Source organism: Gigantopelta aegis, chromosome 1, assembly GCF_016097555.1.
Source record: "Gigantopelta aegis isolate Gae_Host chromosome 1, Gae_host_genome, whole genome shotgun sequence".
NCBI classification, from domain to species: domain Eukaryota; kingdom Metazoa; phylum Mollusca; class Gastropoda; order Neomphalida; family Peltospiridae; genus Gigantopelta; species Gigantopelta aegis.
In genome coordinates this window covers 238,170-254,564 of record NC_054699.1, presented here as the reverse complement: position 1 = coordinate 254,564, position 16,395 = coordinate 238,170, and the positions used below count along the sequence as shown (strand labels likewise).

At 36.9% G+C, this 16,395-nt stretch overlaps 1 protein-coding gene across 3 annotated transcripts; it reads right to left on the bottom strand.

Annotated features, from left to right (window-relative positions):
• Positions 1 to 10,922: 10,922 nt before the first annotated feature.
• On the bottom strand, positions 10,923 to 15,614 carry LOC121368786. Of its 3 annotated transcripts, none has more exons than XR_005957527.1 (4): positions 15,230 to 15,614; positions 13,977 to 14,275; positions 12,426 to 13,150; positions 10,923 to 12,386 (listed from the first exon to the last, which is right to left on the bottom strand). XR_005957527.1 is itself a non-coding variant. In XM_041493535.1 (3 exons), exons 1-3 carry the CDS (start codon positions 15,287 to 15,289, stop codon positions 13,012 to 13,014), a joined length of 498 nt encoding a protein of 165 aa, XP_041349469.1. In that variant the 5' UTR covers positions 15,290 to 15,614; the 3' UTR covers positions 10,923 to 13,011. The 3 variants fall into 3 exon arrangements, 1 of the variants encoding a protein (XP_041349469.1); XR_005957528.1 differs by having other exon boundaries at positions 10,923 to 12,650; positions 12,759 to 13,150; XM_041493535.1 differs by having other exon boundaries at positions 10,923 to 13,150.
• Between the last annotated feature and the right edge of the window lie 781 nt (positions 15,615 to 16,395).

Genomic DNA, 16,395 nt, shown 5'->3' with positions numbered 1-16,395 from the left:
CTTAAACAGTTAAGAAGATAATTTTCTTTAAGTTTCTTTAATACTTTCCGGATTGTTTTCGGGGGGGGGGGGGGGGGGGGGCTAGCTACGGCCCTGGGGACCGCGATTAAATTTTTTTTTTATAAAAAAAAAAAATAAATAAATAAATAAATAATAAAAAAAAAAATAATAATAAATTTAAAAAAACAACAAAAAAAACCCTAATATATTTTGGACATAACTTGGAATATGAGTATACCGGCTTAATGAATTTCAACAAAAGTCAATGTAGCGTGACATAATACTCATAATCTAAAACTAACACAGGTTTATACTATGAAGAAATGGCACACTATAACGATTAGGCATGAATTGTATTCACTTGGATTGAACTATATTTGGAATTTATCGTATATTGACGACAGTATTTACATTATAATCAAAGAAAGGATATTAGATACGTTTAAGCAATTATGTTACAGTAAAACAATGACAACGTCTAGAGGACTTTTATATCAACATTTATTAAATGAATTTAGATTACAAACGTATTTAAGATTGCCAATGGAAACGTGATATATAAAAGAAATATATAAGAATATGTAGAATCTGGCAGGTATCGTAACATTGAACGATCAGAAAGAATATGTACTCTGTGTAACGCTAATGCCAAAGAAGATGAATATCACTTTATAATATAATAGAGTGTCCACAATACAAAGATTTGCGTTGTAAATATATAAAAATGTATTATTATAAGAGGCCAAGTGTGTATCGTTTTATACAGTTATTAACCACCGGTAACAATAAGGAATTGACTAACCTAGGCAAATATTTAGTGCAAGCGAATACACTTAGAGATCGGTTAATACAGGATAATAGTTAATGTAATAAATGTAACTTATATCACTTCATTTGTCCATGATTATATATAAACCACACCCACCATTGTTTTGCACGTGTGTATTTTGTACAACTATGTTGTATTATTTATGTTATGTATTCAGCTGATAAAGCAAATAAAGAACTTGAACTTGAACTATACGGGTGTCTATACACTGCTAAAACAATGTCAATAACAGGTGAGAAAACATAATTTTGTTTCACATTATAGTTAATTCTGTTGTCCTCTGAAAACAATTAAAATGCTAGATATGGCCATAAAACCCCGTTAAATCCAGGTTTTATTTGGCTATGGTATACAATGCAAATGTCCACGCCTAATGTTAATCTTGGCCGATCCAAATAATGCAAAGGTTACCGACGCTGATTTCTAAAACAATCAGTTAGGTGTTACGTGCTTTCTTCGTCAATTTTCTTATCAATGTCCATTTTAGACCTTTGTATCCATTGGTGAGATATGTCAATGTATAAATCAATGTCAGCTGTTGAATGTCGAACAAATGTAAAACAAATGTAAGTAAATGTAAGTAAATGTAAGAATGAATAAACTTCAAAAGGTAAATTAAAACAGTGTAATGAGCTGTGCAAAAATATAAATATTACCGATACGTAAATTAAAATATAAATATTACAGATAAGTAAATTAAAATATAAATATTACGGATAAGTAAATTAAAATGTAAATATTACCGATAAGTAAATTAAAATATAAATATTACAGATAAGTAAATTAAAATATAAATATTACAGATAAGTAAATTAAAAAATAAATATTACATATAAGTAAATTAAAATATAAATATTACATATAAGTAAATTAAAATAAAAATAGTACAGATAAGTAGATTAAAATATAAATATTACCGATAAGTAAATTAAAATATAAATATTACCGATAAGTAAATTAAAATATAAATAGTACAGATAAGTAAATTAAAATATAAATATTACCGATAAGTAAATTAAAATATAAATAGTACAGATAAGTAAATTAAAATATAAATAGTACAGATAAGTAAATTAAAATATTTTGGAGAAAAAAAATAGTGTCTCTTAAAAAGTTAACGCAAATTCCGTTTGGAATCAAGAATCAAAGATTCACATTTTTTCTACCTAATATATCTTCTTTTCTAGTTTGCATCAGATGATTGCACTGATCACAGTTAGGCGGAAGAGCCTTCTTCAGAATAAACGAATGAGTAAAATATTAATGGCTAATACGAGGAAGACGGAGGACGATTTCATCCTTTCTACATCTGTGGGAGGACTGCCACTCTCCGATATCTGGCTTCGCAGATTGAAGCTTATCCGCAAACGCACAGTTTCAGCCATCTGCCAAGTTGAAAATAGAAGTTGGTTGATGTGAAGTTGAAAATCAGTATATAGGATACCTACTCAGACATGGAGAAAATCTAGCGCAGACTTGGCAACTGATCTGCCTTTTCGTTTCGCTTGATGACAAGATGGCTGGACAACCAACAAAATACAATGTCTTTATAGCAAATCAATAAACAACACAACAACAACAACAACAACAACAACAATAACAATAACAATAACAATAATAATAATAATAAAACTCACACTTTCGTATCACCATCTCCGTTAAGGGATGTTCCAGCTTCATATATTGCAAAGTTCGAAAAGTGAATCCGTAAAACTAATACATTTGGATTTACGTGACTCTTGATATTTGTTGTCATAAAATGTTTATATAAAATAATCTGACCAGCACACTACATGTAAAATGTTATTTTATTTCAACTAGCTTCAGTGTTTTGGGTACAATAACTGTGTTGAAACATACGAGGTGCCACTAAAATTGGTAAAATAGTCTGTGCATTCTTTTGATCAATGTATGCCAGTGTGTGAGTGCGTGCGTTGTGTGCGTAACTAGTATTGTGAAGAAAAGGTTTTTTTTAACGTCACCACTAGAACACATTGATTTATTAAAGGAATGCTAAAGCAAGGCTTTTGGACTGGTATGCATATTCAACGATACATAATGCACATTATTGCTTAATATCAACAAGTATAATCATATAGTTAATTAATAAAACGGTTAAATGTGACGGCTATTATATATAACGGGCGCAGCCATTTTGTACCATCCCAGTGAATACGCCCTCTGGCGACCTGGTGGTTACGTAATACCTAACGTGTCACGTCAGGAGTTAGACTTCGAACTGAAGAAACAAAACATACCTGATTTTTGCGGGTGCATCGCAATGTTCTGTAATAATATCCATCCCAGTAACACAGCAATGTGTATATGTGGTTTATTTTTTTAATACAAAATACACCACCATTGTCAAATAGTTGAAATAACTGTATTATGTTTTGTACATAAATTAACCCACGTACTGAAATAATAGTCGGAGTGTTTTCTTGGTTAATTGGTCTTTTGTTTCCGTGGCCTGTACCTGTGGTTCCTGATTGGCAGGTGTATATTTAGACGGTCCCCAGACACTATGTCTAGACACACTAAAAAGACGTGCCTCTGTTATTAAGATCACAGTGTATTGTGTGATAACCTCAAATCGTAATGGACATTATCAGCCGTCTTGCTTTATTACTGTAAGTAATTCTGTAAAACCTTTGATTAAGTGGACTTTCCCATCTAAAAAAAAAAAAATGACCAATTACGTAGTCCCAAAGAAAAGAAAATTATTACTTGTGTATCGTGAGTGGTCGTTTTTGCTCGAACGTATCCTACCAATAGACTTAATAATATGCATTTTTTCTTTGGATTTTTTAAAAGAAAAAAAACTATAACTCCATTTCGTAATATTGATGTAAATTGAAATATATTTAGTTAAATAGTTTATTATACTATAAAGTCATTTATGTTGTTTTACAAGTCAGGTTGATGAAAGCGAAGCGCCTTGTCGTAAATTAGAGCGTTTGTTTACACCGTGCATAGAGAAGATGGACGGAGCTGACGTGACTTCGCCCCATGCTATACCACCGGACGTCACAAAAACGAAACAAAAGTGGCTGCCCCCAGGTAGCAGGAATAATCATGTCGTTTTTTTTATTAACTCTAAAATTACGCGTTTTTCATTTGTTAAAGTGTCAGTATGTGTTGGTGGTACGGGTATGCATCTTTCCAACACACAAGGCTCTGTTGGAGTTTAGTCTACCTTTAATCACCGGCTAGTGAATGTCAAACATTTGGTCAATAATTGTGATGTAGTCTGAGGAAAGCCGCTACCTTTTTTCCTCAGCATTTTAGGATATTTTATATGCACTTTCCCATACACAGGACAGCACATACCACAACCTTTAATATACCAGTCGTGGGGTAATGCTTGAGATGAGAGAAAACCCAGTCAAAGAATAGGTCCAGCCAGGAGATTCGATCCTTCGTCTCAAGCACCTGAGGCGAACGCTATGCTGATTGAACAATTAGTTCCAACCCGGTTGTGTAGGATGCTTCTCATACAAGTACCTGAAAAGCACAACTTCATTTACTACACTAAACTCTAATGAAAAAAGCACCGCCCGATTTGTAGTTAACGTCGTTTCCATCACGTGTGTTTAGTTAACGTCATTTCCACCACGTGTGTTTTAGTTAACGTCATTTCCATCACGTGTGTTTTACATGTGCATAATCCTAACCATTGTGGGTTATTTACTGCCTACTCGTTATACAAAATCAGTTAAATTCATTACTTGTTTCTCATATCCCTGTTTACAACTACAAATATCACTGGTACAGTTTTAATGGAGTTCACTAGATTTTCTTTCATGAATCTTAATATTGCCAAAATGAGAATAGTTATTTAATGTTTTATTACATATTATTATTATTATTATTATTATTGAACATACATATAACAACTACGTAATTCACAATTTGTAATTTTAAAAATAAAATTGATTTCTCTTTGAATTTTGTTGAACTTTTTAAAGCTAAAATTATCTTTCCTTCTGAATACCATGAATTTTAGAAATAACCAGTTACGCTAATTGAATTTTTTTTAACACCACTAGAGCAGATTGATTAATCATCAGCTATTGGATGTCAAACATTTGGTAACTCTGACATAGTCTTCGAGAGGAAACCTACTACATTTTCCCATTAGTAGTATGGGATCTTTAATATGCACTTTCCCACATACAGGATAGCACATATGACGAGCTTAATTGCCATCAAGGGAACCGGACATAACCAAGCGGTAAAATGTATGCCTAGTGGATGTCGGTTTATGATCAATCCTCGTCGTTGGATTCATTCGGCTATTTCTTGTTCCAGTCAGTGCAACATGACTGGTTATATCAAAAGCCATGGTATCCTGTCTGTGGGATGAATGCACTGGTTGGAACGATAAAAATCCCCAAAGCCCCAATAAGTTGAATGGATCGACCGAGGTGGTTCGATCCTGCGATGCAAGCACCCCAGCCGAGCACTCAACCGACTAGGCTAAATTCCGCCCCTAATCTGCATATAGCATCTTAAGTGACAACATCCAGTCAAACCTGCTCTTGTGGCCACCTGTATTAAGCATCTTAAGTGAAAACATATAGTCAAACCTGCTCTTGTGGCCACCTGTATTAAGCATCTTAAGTGACAGCATACAGTCAAACCTGCTCTTTTGACCACCTGTATTAAGCATCTTAAGTGACAGCATACAGTCAAACCTGCTCTTTTGGCCACCTGTATTAAGCATCTTAAAGTGACAGCATACAGTCAAACCTGCTCTTGTGGCCACCTGTATTAAGTATCTTAAGTGACAATATAGTCAAACCTGCTCTTGTGGCCACCTGTATTAAGCATCTTAAGTGACAACATACAGTCAAACCTGCCCATGTGGCCACCTGTATTAAGCATCTGAAGTGACAACATATAGTCAAACCTGCTCTTATGGCCACCTGTATTAAGCATCTGAAGTGACAACATATAGTCAAACCTGCTCTTGTGGCCACCTGTATTAAGCATCTGAAGTGACAACATATAGTCAAACCTGCTCGTGTGGCCACCTGTATTAAGCATCTTATGTGACAACACACATTCAAACCTGCTCTTGTGGCCACCTGTATTAAGCATCTTAAGTGACAACATAGTCAAACCTGTTCTTGTGGCCACCTGTATTAAGCATCTTAAGTGACAACATATAGTCAAACCTGCTCTTGTGGCCACCTGTATTAAGTATCTTAAGTGACAACATAGTCAAACCTGCTCTTGTGGCCACCTGTATTAAGCATCTTAAGTGACAACATAGTCAAACCTGCTCTTGTGGCCACCTGTATTAAGCATCTTAAGTGACAACATATAGTCAAACCTGCTCTTGTGGCCACCTGTATTAAGCATCTTAAGTGACAACATAGTCAAACCTGCTCTTGTGGCCACCTGTATTAAGCATCTGAAGTGACAACATAGTCAAACCTGCTCTTGTGGCCACCTGTATTAAGCATCTTAAGTGATAACATACAGTCAAACCTGCTCTTGTGGCCACCTGTATTAAGCATCTTAAGTGACAATATAGTCAAACCTGCTCTTGTGGCCACCTGTATTAAGCATCTTAAGTGATAACATAGTCAAACCTGCTCTTGTGGCCACCTGTATTAAGCATCTTAAGTGACAATATAGTCAAACCTGCTCTTGTGGCCACCTGTATTAAGCATCTTAAGTGACAACATACAGTCAAACCTGCTCTTGTGGCCACCTGTATTAAGCATCTGAAGTGACAACATAGTCAAACCTGCTCTTGTGGCCACCTGTATTAAGCATCTTAAGTGACATCATATAGTCAAACCTGCTCTTGTGGCCACCTGTATTAAGCATCTGAAGTGACAACATAGTCAAACCTGCTCTTGTGGCCACCTGTATTAAGCATATTAAGTGACAAATAGTCAAATCTGCTCTCGTGGCAACCTGTATTAAGCATATTAAGTGACAACATAGTCAAACCTGCTCTTTTGGCCACCTGTATTAAGCATATTAAGTGACAACATAGTCAAACCTGCTCTTGTGGCCACCTGTTTAGGCAGCCACCTATATTAAGAGACCAGTTTCATTCTCCTAAATCATCCAATATAGAATAAAGAAACCTGCATAAAGTAGCCACTTGTCATAAAGGACATTTTGAAACTCCCTCTAGTGGCAGATTAACAGGTTTGTCTGTACAGGTGTGTTACTATTATTATCTGTGAAATCTGATCAACAGCTTGGTCTGTACGGGTGTGTTACTATTATTATCTGTGAAATCTGATCAACAGGTTTGTCTGTACGGGTGTGTTACTATTATTATCATCTGTGAAATCTGATCAACAGCTTTGTCTGTACGGGTGTGTTTCTATTATTATCATCTGTGAAATCTGATCAACAGCTTTGTCTGTACGGGTGTGTTACTATTATTATCATCTGTGAAATCTGATCAACAGCTTTGTCTGTACGGGTGTGTTACTATTATTATCATCTGTGAAATGAGATCAACAGGTTTGTCTGTACAGGTGTTTCTATTATTATCTGTGAAATCTGATCAACAGGTTTGTGTGTACAGGTGTGTCACTATTATTATCATCTGTGAAATAAGATCAACAGGTTTGTCTGTACAGGTGTTTCTATTATTATCTGTGAAATCTGATCAACAGGTTTGTCTGTACAGGTGTGTTACTATAATTATCTGTGAAATCTGATCAACAGGTTCGTCTGTACAGGTGTGTTACTATTATTATCTGTGAAATCTGATTAACAGGTTCATCTGTACAGGTGTGTTACTATTATTATCTGTGCAATCTGATCAACAGGTTTGTCTGTACAGGTGTGTTACTATTATTATCATCTGTGAAATCTGATTTCGTGATGTGCACCGTAATAAGATCAAATATTCATACCAGACAGCTTCTTCCATCGAGATACTGGTGTTGTATAAACTAATACTTATGCTCCCTGTTTTAACAAACAACATACAACGAATTGACCTTGGCTATATATTTTCTAACACAAACTATTAATAAAGGGTTAAATACAGAATTATATATATTTATACAACACATGCATATATAGTGATAACAGAGCCATATAAACACAGCAAACACAGATGTATGTATTGGTTTTAAGAACAGTGTACAATTTAAAGCCTTTATAGGGTTAAACAGAGAGCTATAACACTCAGATCTTTCGATTTTCTTACAACCATGTGTATAAGGTAAAACAGAGACCAGATCAAACAAAAGTAAAATATATCGGCAACCAAATAGGTTTTATGTAATAACAAAATAAAAATAAAGCATAAACCATTTGGTTGAGGTATTAAAAGAAACAATAATTAAAAACAAAAACAAAACAAATAACAAACCTGAACTAAAATTCGGATAAAACCAAGAAAAACAAATAAAATTCTTATACGAAAAAATACTAAGGTTGGAATGACATGTAAAAGAAATGCAACACTTCGACTGATGATATACATGTAGAAAACATAACAATACATTTATAACAATGCTTAACAAAACATGATATACATGTAGAAAACATAACAATACATTTATAACAATGCTTAACAAAACATGATATACATGTAGAAAACATAACAATACATTTATAACAATACTCAACAAAACATCAGTGTGCAATACATACTAGTATAATATGACACTGAATAGAAAAAACAAATCAACACGTAAGAATATATTGCAAACGAGTGTTTATGTGTGTGTGTATATAAATAAATATATATATATATTAATAAGAATGTGGCAAGCATAAAAACATAAATAGATCCAAAAATGGTATCACATAATTGTATAGGACTTCAGTCATATTAAGATACAAAGGGCCCAATTTCTTACACACCCGTTGGTGAGAACACCATGTGTTATTTAGGATTACACATGAATTTGTGTCAACAATTTCAAGACATACGACTGGCTGCTCCTAGGTTGTAAATAACTTTTAGTCGAAAAAGATGTTAAAATTTGCATAAAACCTGGTTTTTGAGGGTATGTAAGAAATAGAATAATACATTCATGTCCATTAGATACCATTTATTTCACAACTCGTTTAAAAACATATCAAACTCGCTTTCGCTCGTTAGATACATTTTAAAACAACTCGTGAGATAAATGGTATCTGACGGCCACTCATGTATTAATCTCTATTTACAAAGCCTGTTTTTACACGTGACTACATAATGTACAGTGCTTAAACACCTGCAGTTAAGAAAAACAGACTTCGTATATTGGGCACCAAATGATTATATCTCTTCTCCTACCAGCTATTTCTGTAAATACACAAAGTTAAATAACAGTAAAATTGATATGCAATATTATAACGATGACCAAAATACTGTAAATATTATGTACATGTCACTATGCACAAACATGGGCAAAAATGTAATTACGTTTATTTTAATACATACAATTTGAAAGTGTATACACAGGTACATTCTTGTTTTGATTAAAGAAGACTGAACTTTACAAATTATTAGAGATAAAAACGATACTAGACTTCCCCAAACCCCACCCACAAAAAACAAGGTGCATTTTCAAGGTATAAGATATAAATTTTATGCAATAATAAATGAAGAAAATTGGTTTCAAAACACCCAAATATGCCTACATTATTCAATTGTGTGCATTTACAAATTGCAATATTTCCATATTATATATATATATATATATATATATATATATATATATATATATATATATATATATATAGATGAGGAACATTTATTTTAAAGCACCCAAATACATCGTTCCATCAAATGCACCTTCTAATGACACTATAACGTTTTGATTTATGTTTTATAAGGATTTTCCCTCCAAAAAATATTAAAATATACTGTTCAATCGTATGCATTTTCAACCCACAAAATTAAAATTTTATGTACATTGTCAAATTGTTTCAAGACACCAAATACATTGTTCATCCATTATTTTACTAGTTATTCACTGAAAACATATTTTATTGCACAACAAAATCATAGTCTGTATGCTGGGGGACGGTGTGTGTGTGTGTCTCTGTGTGTGTGTGTGTGTGTGTGTGTGTGCAACGACTGCCAAATTACCAAAGCTCAGATCAAATTTAGATAACGTTATGTAAACGTTTGTTTTCCCCCCACAGTTGGTGCCATCAAAAGGAATTTGACCCCCCCCCCCCCCCCCCCATTGAAAGTCTTTGTGTATGGGCCTGCAATGAAAGGATTGGGTACAAGTTACTAGGCCACCTCTTACACTTATAATAATAAATAGATGTAGCATTAAAGAGTAGAAACCTGCTTTGGTAAAATACACAGGGGAAATGAGTGTCTCGGTCTGTCCATTTCCAACCAGGGTTTGAGCAACTAACGATTCAAAGACTACAAAGGACATAACAGAAACCAGGACAAAGGACACGAATAAACAAACGATGATGAAACATATTGCACTTGAGTGTAAACACATTATGCACTAAACTATCACAATGCCTCTATTATTCTCTGTTTACTTCTGATCACCAATACCTCACAATACAAAATATCAACATATAAAATAACTGTTTCCAGTTACATATTTTCATCACAACAACAATTTTATTTAATAGCATATTTTTAAAACTGATTTACACCTATAGTCCAGTTAATTTATGTTTTGACCTCGGACAAATTGCAACAGGTTTTTTTGTTTTATATTGTAGATATCACCTCACTGAATATTATATCGAAAATAGGACAAAATTGGATATCCGGAAGTGGGCTAATTTGCATAAATCCAATATGGCCACCAAAATCGACTTTGATGTCTTATAACTTCTTAACGGTTGGTTTTAGACCACAAATATGCGTATCAGTAGACAGAAATATTATACAGGTCTAAGAACTAAGTTAACTTTTTAAAAAGACACTGTGACATATCTATGACGTAATGTTTCGTCATTTTGCATCGTCAGGTCATCAATTTTAGAATAAACAGTGTTGTTTAGTTTTACTTGAGTGTAAACACATTATGCACTAAACTATCACAATGCCTCTATTATTCTCTGTTTACTTCTGATCACCAATACCTCACAATACAAAATATCAACATATAAAATAACTGTTTCCAGTTACACATTTTCATCACAACAACAATTTTATTTAATAGCATATTTTTAAGTCATAGAGTTTTGCTTTAAACATTTCTGTTTTCAACATTCGGCATCTTGTATTTCAAACACTTATATCTGGTATGTCTGACATTTGCCCACAACAGCAGCTATCTTGTCAAATAGAATACAACATAAAGAGACCAATGTCCATCAAGAACTTCCTCAGTGTAAATCAGTACACAGGCCATGCTTGTGCACCTATAGTATATAGTATAAACACAGATCAGGCTTGTGCACCTATAGTATATAGTATACACACAGCCCAGGCTTGTGCACCTATAGTATACACACAGACCAGGCTTGTGCACCTATAGTATATAGTATACACACAGGCCATGCTTGTGCACCTATAGTATATAGTATACACAGGCCATGCTTGTGCACCTATAGTATATAGTATACACACAGGCCATGCTTGTGCACCTATAGTATATAGTATACACACAGGCCATGCTTGTGCACCTATAGTATATAGTATACACACAGGCTATCCTTGTGCACCTGTAGTATATAGTATACACAGGCCATGCTTGTGCACCTATAGTATATAGTATAAACACAGGCCATGCTTGTGCACCTGTAGTATATAGTATACACACAGGCCATGCTTGTGCACCTATAATATATAGTATACACACAGGCCATGCTTGTGCACCTGTAGTATATAGTATACACACAGGCCATGCTTGTGCACCTATAGTATACACAGGCCATGCTTGTGCACCTATAGTATACGCACATCCCAGGCTTGTGCACCTATAGTATATAGTATACACACAGCCCAGGCTTTTGCACCTATAGTATATAGTATACACACAGCCCAGGCGTGTGCACCTATAGTATATAGTATACACACAGACCATGCTTGTGCACCTATAGTATACACAGGCCATGCTTGTGCACCTATAGTATACACAGGCCATGCTTGTGCACCTATAGTATATAGTATACACACAGCCCAGGCTTGTGCACCTATAGTATATAGTATACACACAGACCATACTTGTGCACCTATAGTATACACAGGCCATGCTTGTGCACCTACAGTATACGCACATCCCAGGCTTGTGCACCTATAGTATATAGTATACACACAGACCATACTTGTGCACCTATAGTATACACAGGCCATGCTTGTGTACCTATAGTATATAGTATACGCACATCCCAGGCTTGTGCACCTATAGTATATAGTATACACACAGACCATGCTTGTGCACCTATAGTATACACACAGGCCATGCTTGTGCACCTATAGTATATAGTATACACACAGCCCAGGCTTGTGCACCTATAGTATATAGTATACACAGACCATACTTGTGCACCTATAGTATATAGTATACACACAGACCATACTTGTGCACCTATAGTATACACACAGACCATACTTGTGCACCTATAGTATACACAGGCCATGCTTGTGCACCTATAGTATATAGTATACACACAGCCCAGGCTTGTGCACCTATAGTATATAGTATACACACAGCCCAGGCTTGTGCACCTATAGTATATAGTATACACACAGCCCAGGCTTGTGCACCTATAGTATATAGTATACACACAGCCCAGGCTTGTGCACCTATAGTATATAGTATACACACAGACCATACTTGTGCACCTATAGTATACACAGGCCATGCTTGTGCACCTATAGTATATAGTATACGCACATCCCAGGCTTGTGCACCTATAGTATATAGTATATACACAGACCATACTTGTGCACCTATAGTATACACAGGCCATGCTTGTGCACCTATAGTATATAGTATACGCACATCCCAGGCTTGTGCACCTATAGTATACATCACCTGGTAATATATGGTAACAACAAGATTTTAATAGAATAATAGCAGTTGAGATGTTGAGGAAGTCAGCCGGGTTTGTTACTAGGTAGATTGTGGAATGTAGATGTTGAGGAAGTTAGCTGAGTTGGTTACTAGGTAGATTGTGGAATGTAGATGTTGAGGAAGTTAGCTGAGTTGGTTACTAGGAAGATTGTGGAATGTAGATGTTGAGGAAGTTAGCTGAGTTGGTTACTAGGTAGACTATGGAATGTAGATCCTGCAGGGTTTCTTCAAGAAGTTAGCCGGGTTGGTAACGTCTCTGTCAGTCTGTGATAACACGGGACGTGGAATAGATAACTTGGGTGGGTGAACGGCCGTCGACCGCCTGATAGATTTAAACCTAGAAAAGAACAACAATTTCACAGTATTACCTGCCATAAAAACTCACAGTTTAAAAATGAAAACAAATTAAATATTAATATATTTTGTTTTTGACATGCATGGTGACATTTCTGCTGGGGATTGGGGATGTTTTTTTCTTCTTCTTACTGACCATCGGGGATGGTGGAACCTACTTTTTACCAGCCCGACTCAAGAGTTAACAAAATCCCAAAAGTGTGTTTTGTTTAACGACACCACTAGAGCACATTGATTTATTAATCATCGACTATTGGATGTCAAACAAGTCTTAGAGAGGAAACCCGCTACATTTTCACTTTAGTAGAAATGGATCTTTTACATGCACCATCCCACAGACAGGATAGCACATACCATGGCCTTTGATACACCAGTTGTGGTGCACTGGCTGGAACGAGAAATAGCCCAATTGGCCCACCGATGGGGATCGATCCCAAACCGACCATGCATCAAGTGAGCGCTGTACCACTGGGCTATGTCCCGCCCACCGATTTAGACTATAAACCATATTTCCTTGATCACTACTTATACACTGAACAACGAAAGACGCATGAATATTAATGTAGTTTTCTCAGTTAACTTTGATCAATTTGAATCACAGTAAGCGGTGGAGTGTCATTAAACAGCAATTCATTTAGTCATTCATTCATTCATTTAGTCATTCATTCATTCATTCATTCATTTACTTATTCCCATTGAGTATTTTTCTATAAAAATTATTAAAGTTTTGTAAAGACCAAATTAATTTCATCACAACCCCCCTCCCCCCCCCAATATTAACATATTCGTTTTCTTGTACTACTCACTACCTGATTTTCTGGGCTTCCTCGGACTCAGTAGAAATATTCGGCCCTAGGTCACCAAAGGAGTATGACTTTGTTGCAAAAGATTTCCGTTTCTCGTCTGCGGAATGTAACAGTGGTGTGTGTAGTGATGATGTGCTGCCACTCCTAACTCTCCACAATTCTGCCGATGCTGCCAAATCGTCCTCTGTCGACAGGGTGGACACGGTTTCCGTGGATACCGGGGTCCCGATTGAATCATGCTTCAATGTGCTCTGTGAGTCGGGCAGGGCATAGCGCAGGTTGACTTTCATGAACTCGCCAAACTGTGATAAAAACAATCATTGAATCAACAAAACATTCATCTGTAACCACAAATCTGACTTGGACTATAATCTGACTTGGACTATAATCTGACTTGGACTATAATTCTTTTTATGAGCATGGCTATCTTAGTGCTATGAAATCGTAAACCCATCGTAGGCTATAACGCCATTACAGCACACACCACAGTCAGGTCATAGCCTACGATGCTTTTACGATTTTGTAGTGCTAAGATAGCTTTGAAAATCTGTGTCCTGGCACCTTACATTTTAAGGCTTAATAAAATAGTTTGTTTTGTTAATGATACCAGTAGAGCATACCAATCATCAACTACTGGATGTCAAACATTTGATACCGGTAATTCTGACATATAGTCTTAACAGGAAACATGCTACATCTTTCTAGCAGCAAGGGATCTTTTATATGCACTTTCCCACAGACAGCACAGTACATACCAAAGCCTTTGATATGTATTGGGGCACTACGACCGAAGCACCAAATGCGAGCACTCTACCAATTGAGCTAAATGCCATCCCCACTTTAAGAGTGAACAATGCATCTGATGAGTTGACCAGGACACTCACCTCAAACAAGTCCCCACTTTAAGAGTGAACAATGGGTCAGGTGAGTTGACCAGAACACTCACCTCAAACAAGTCCCCACTTTAAGAGTGAACAATGGGTCAGGTGAGTTGACCAGAACACTCACCTCAAACAAGTCCCCACTTTAAGAGTGAACAATGGGTCAGGTGAGTTGACCAGAACACTCACCTCAAACAAGTCCCCACTTTAAGAGTGAACAATGGGTCAGGTGAGTTGACCAGAACACTCACCTCAAACAAGTCCCCACTTTAAGAGTGAACAATGGGTCAGGTGAGTTGACCAGAACACTCACTTCAAACAAGTCCCCACTTTAAGAGTGAACAATGGGTCAGGTGAGTTGACCAGAACACTCACCTCAAACAAGCCTGGCTGTAACAGCTGGAAGGCAACATCAACTGGAACAGTACAACCCATCGGACATGAACTGCAAATAAACAGTTAAAACTGGTCTATTCAGGATTTTATCACCAATGGAGGGAGTGGTAATGTATTGCAGGTGAGTGAAGATAGTGTGGGGAGAGACAGGGTGGAAGATAGTGTGAGGAGAGACAGGGTGGTAGATAGTGTGAGGAGAGACAAGGTGGAAGATAGTTTGAGGAGAGACAGGGTGGTAGATAGTGTGAGGGGAAACAGGGTGGAAGATAGTGTGAGGAGAGACAGGGTGAGTGAGAGTGTGAGGAGAGACAGGGTGAGTGAGAGTGTGAGGAGAGACAGGGTGAGTGAGAGTGTGAGGAGAGACAGGGTGAGTGAGAGTGTGAGGAGAGACAGGGTGAGTGAGAGTGTGAGGAGAGACAGGGTGAGTGAGAGTGTGAGGATAGACAGGGTGAGTGAGAGTGTGAGGAGAGACAGGGTGGAAGATAGTGTGAGGAGAGACAGGGTGAGTGAGAGTGTGAGGAGAGACAGGGTGAGTGAGAGTGTGAGGAGAGACAGGGTGAGTGAGAGTGTGAGGAGAGACAGGGTGGAAGATAGTGTGAGGAGAGACAGGGTGAGTGAGAGTGTGAGGAGAGACAGGGTGAGTGAGAGTGTGAGGAGAGACAGGGTGAGTGAGAGTGTGAGGAGAGACAGGGTGGAAGATAGTGTGAGGAGAGACAGGGTGAGTGAGAGTGTGAGGAGAGACAGGGTGAGTGAGAGTGTGAGGAGAGACAGGGTGAGTGAGAGTGTGAGGATAGACAGGGTGAGTGAGAGTGTGAGGAGAGACAGGGTGGAAGATAGTGTGAGGAGAGAGGATGGAAGATAGTGTGAGGAGAGACAAGGTGGTAGATAGTGTGAGGAGAGACAAGGTGGTAGATAGTGTGAGGAGAGACAAGGTGGTAGATAGTATGAGGACAGACAGGGTGGAAGGATGAGTGGAGGGTAAATGGAGGGTAGCAAGACATGGATTGAGAGGGATGAGTGGAGGGTGAATGAAGGATAGCAAGGATGAGTGGAGGGTGAATGAAGGGTAGCAAGGATGAGTGGAGGGTCAATGGAGGGTAGAAAGGATGAGTGGAGGGTCAATGAAGGGTAGAAAGGATGACTGG

Excerpts from the sequence above, each read along its gene's own strand:
- LOC121368786 (XM_041493535.1), bottom strand. The coding sequence starts at position 15,289 with ATGGGTTGTACTGTTCCAGTTGATGTTGCCTTCCAGCTGTTACAGCCA. Across the intron at positions 14,276-15,229 it reads TACAGCCAGGCTTGTTTGAG|TTTGGCGAGTTCATGAAAGT; the intron begins GTGAGTGTTCTG and ends TTTTTATCACAG. Across the intron at positions 13,151-13,976 it reads GAGGAAGCCCAGAAAATCAG|GTTTAAATCTATCAGGCGGT; the intron begins GTAGTGAGTAGT and ends GTTCTTTTCTAG.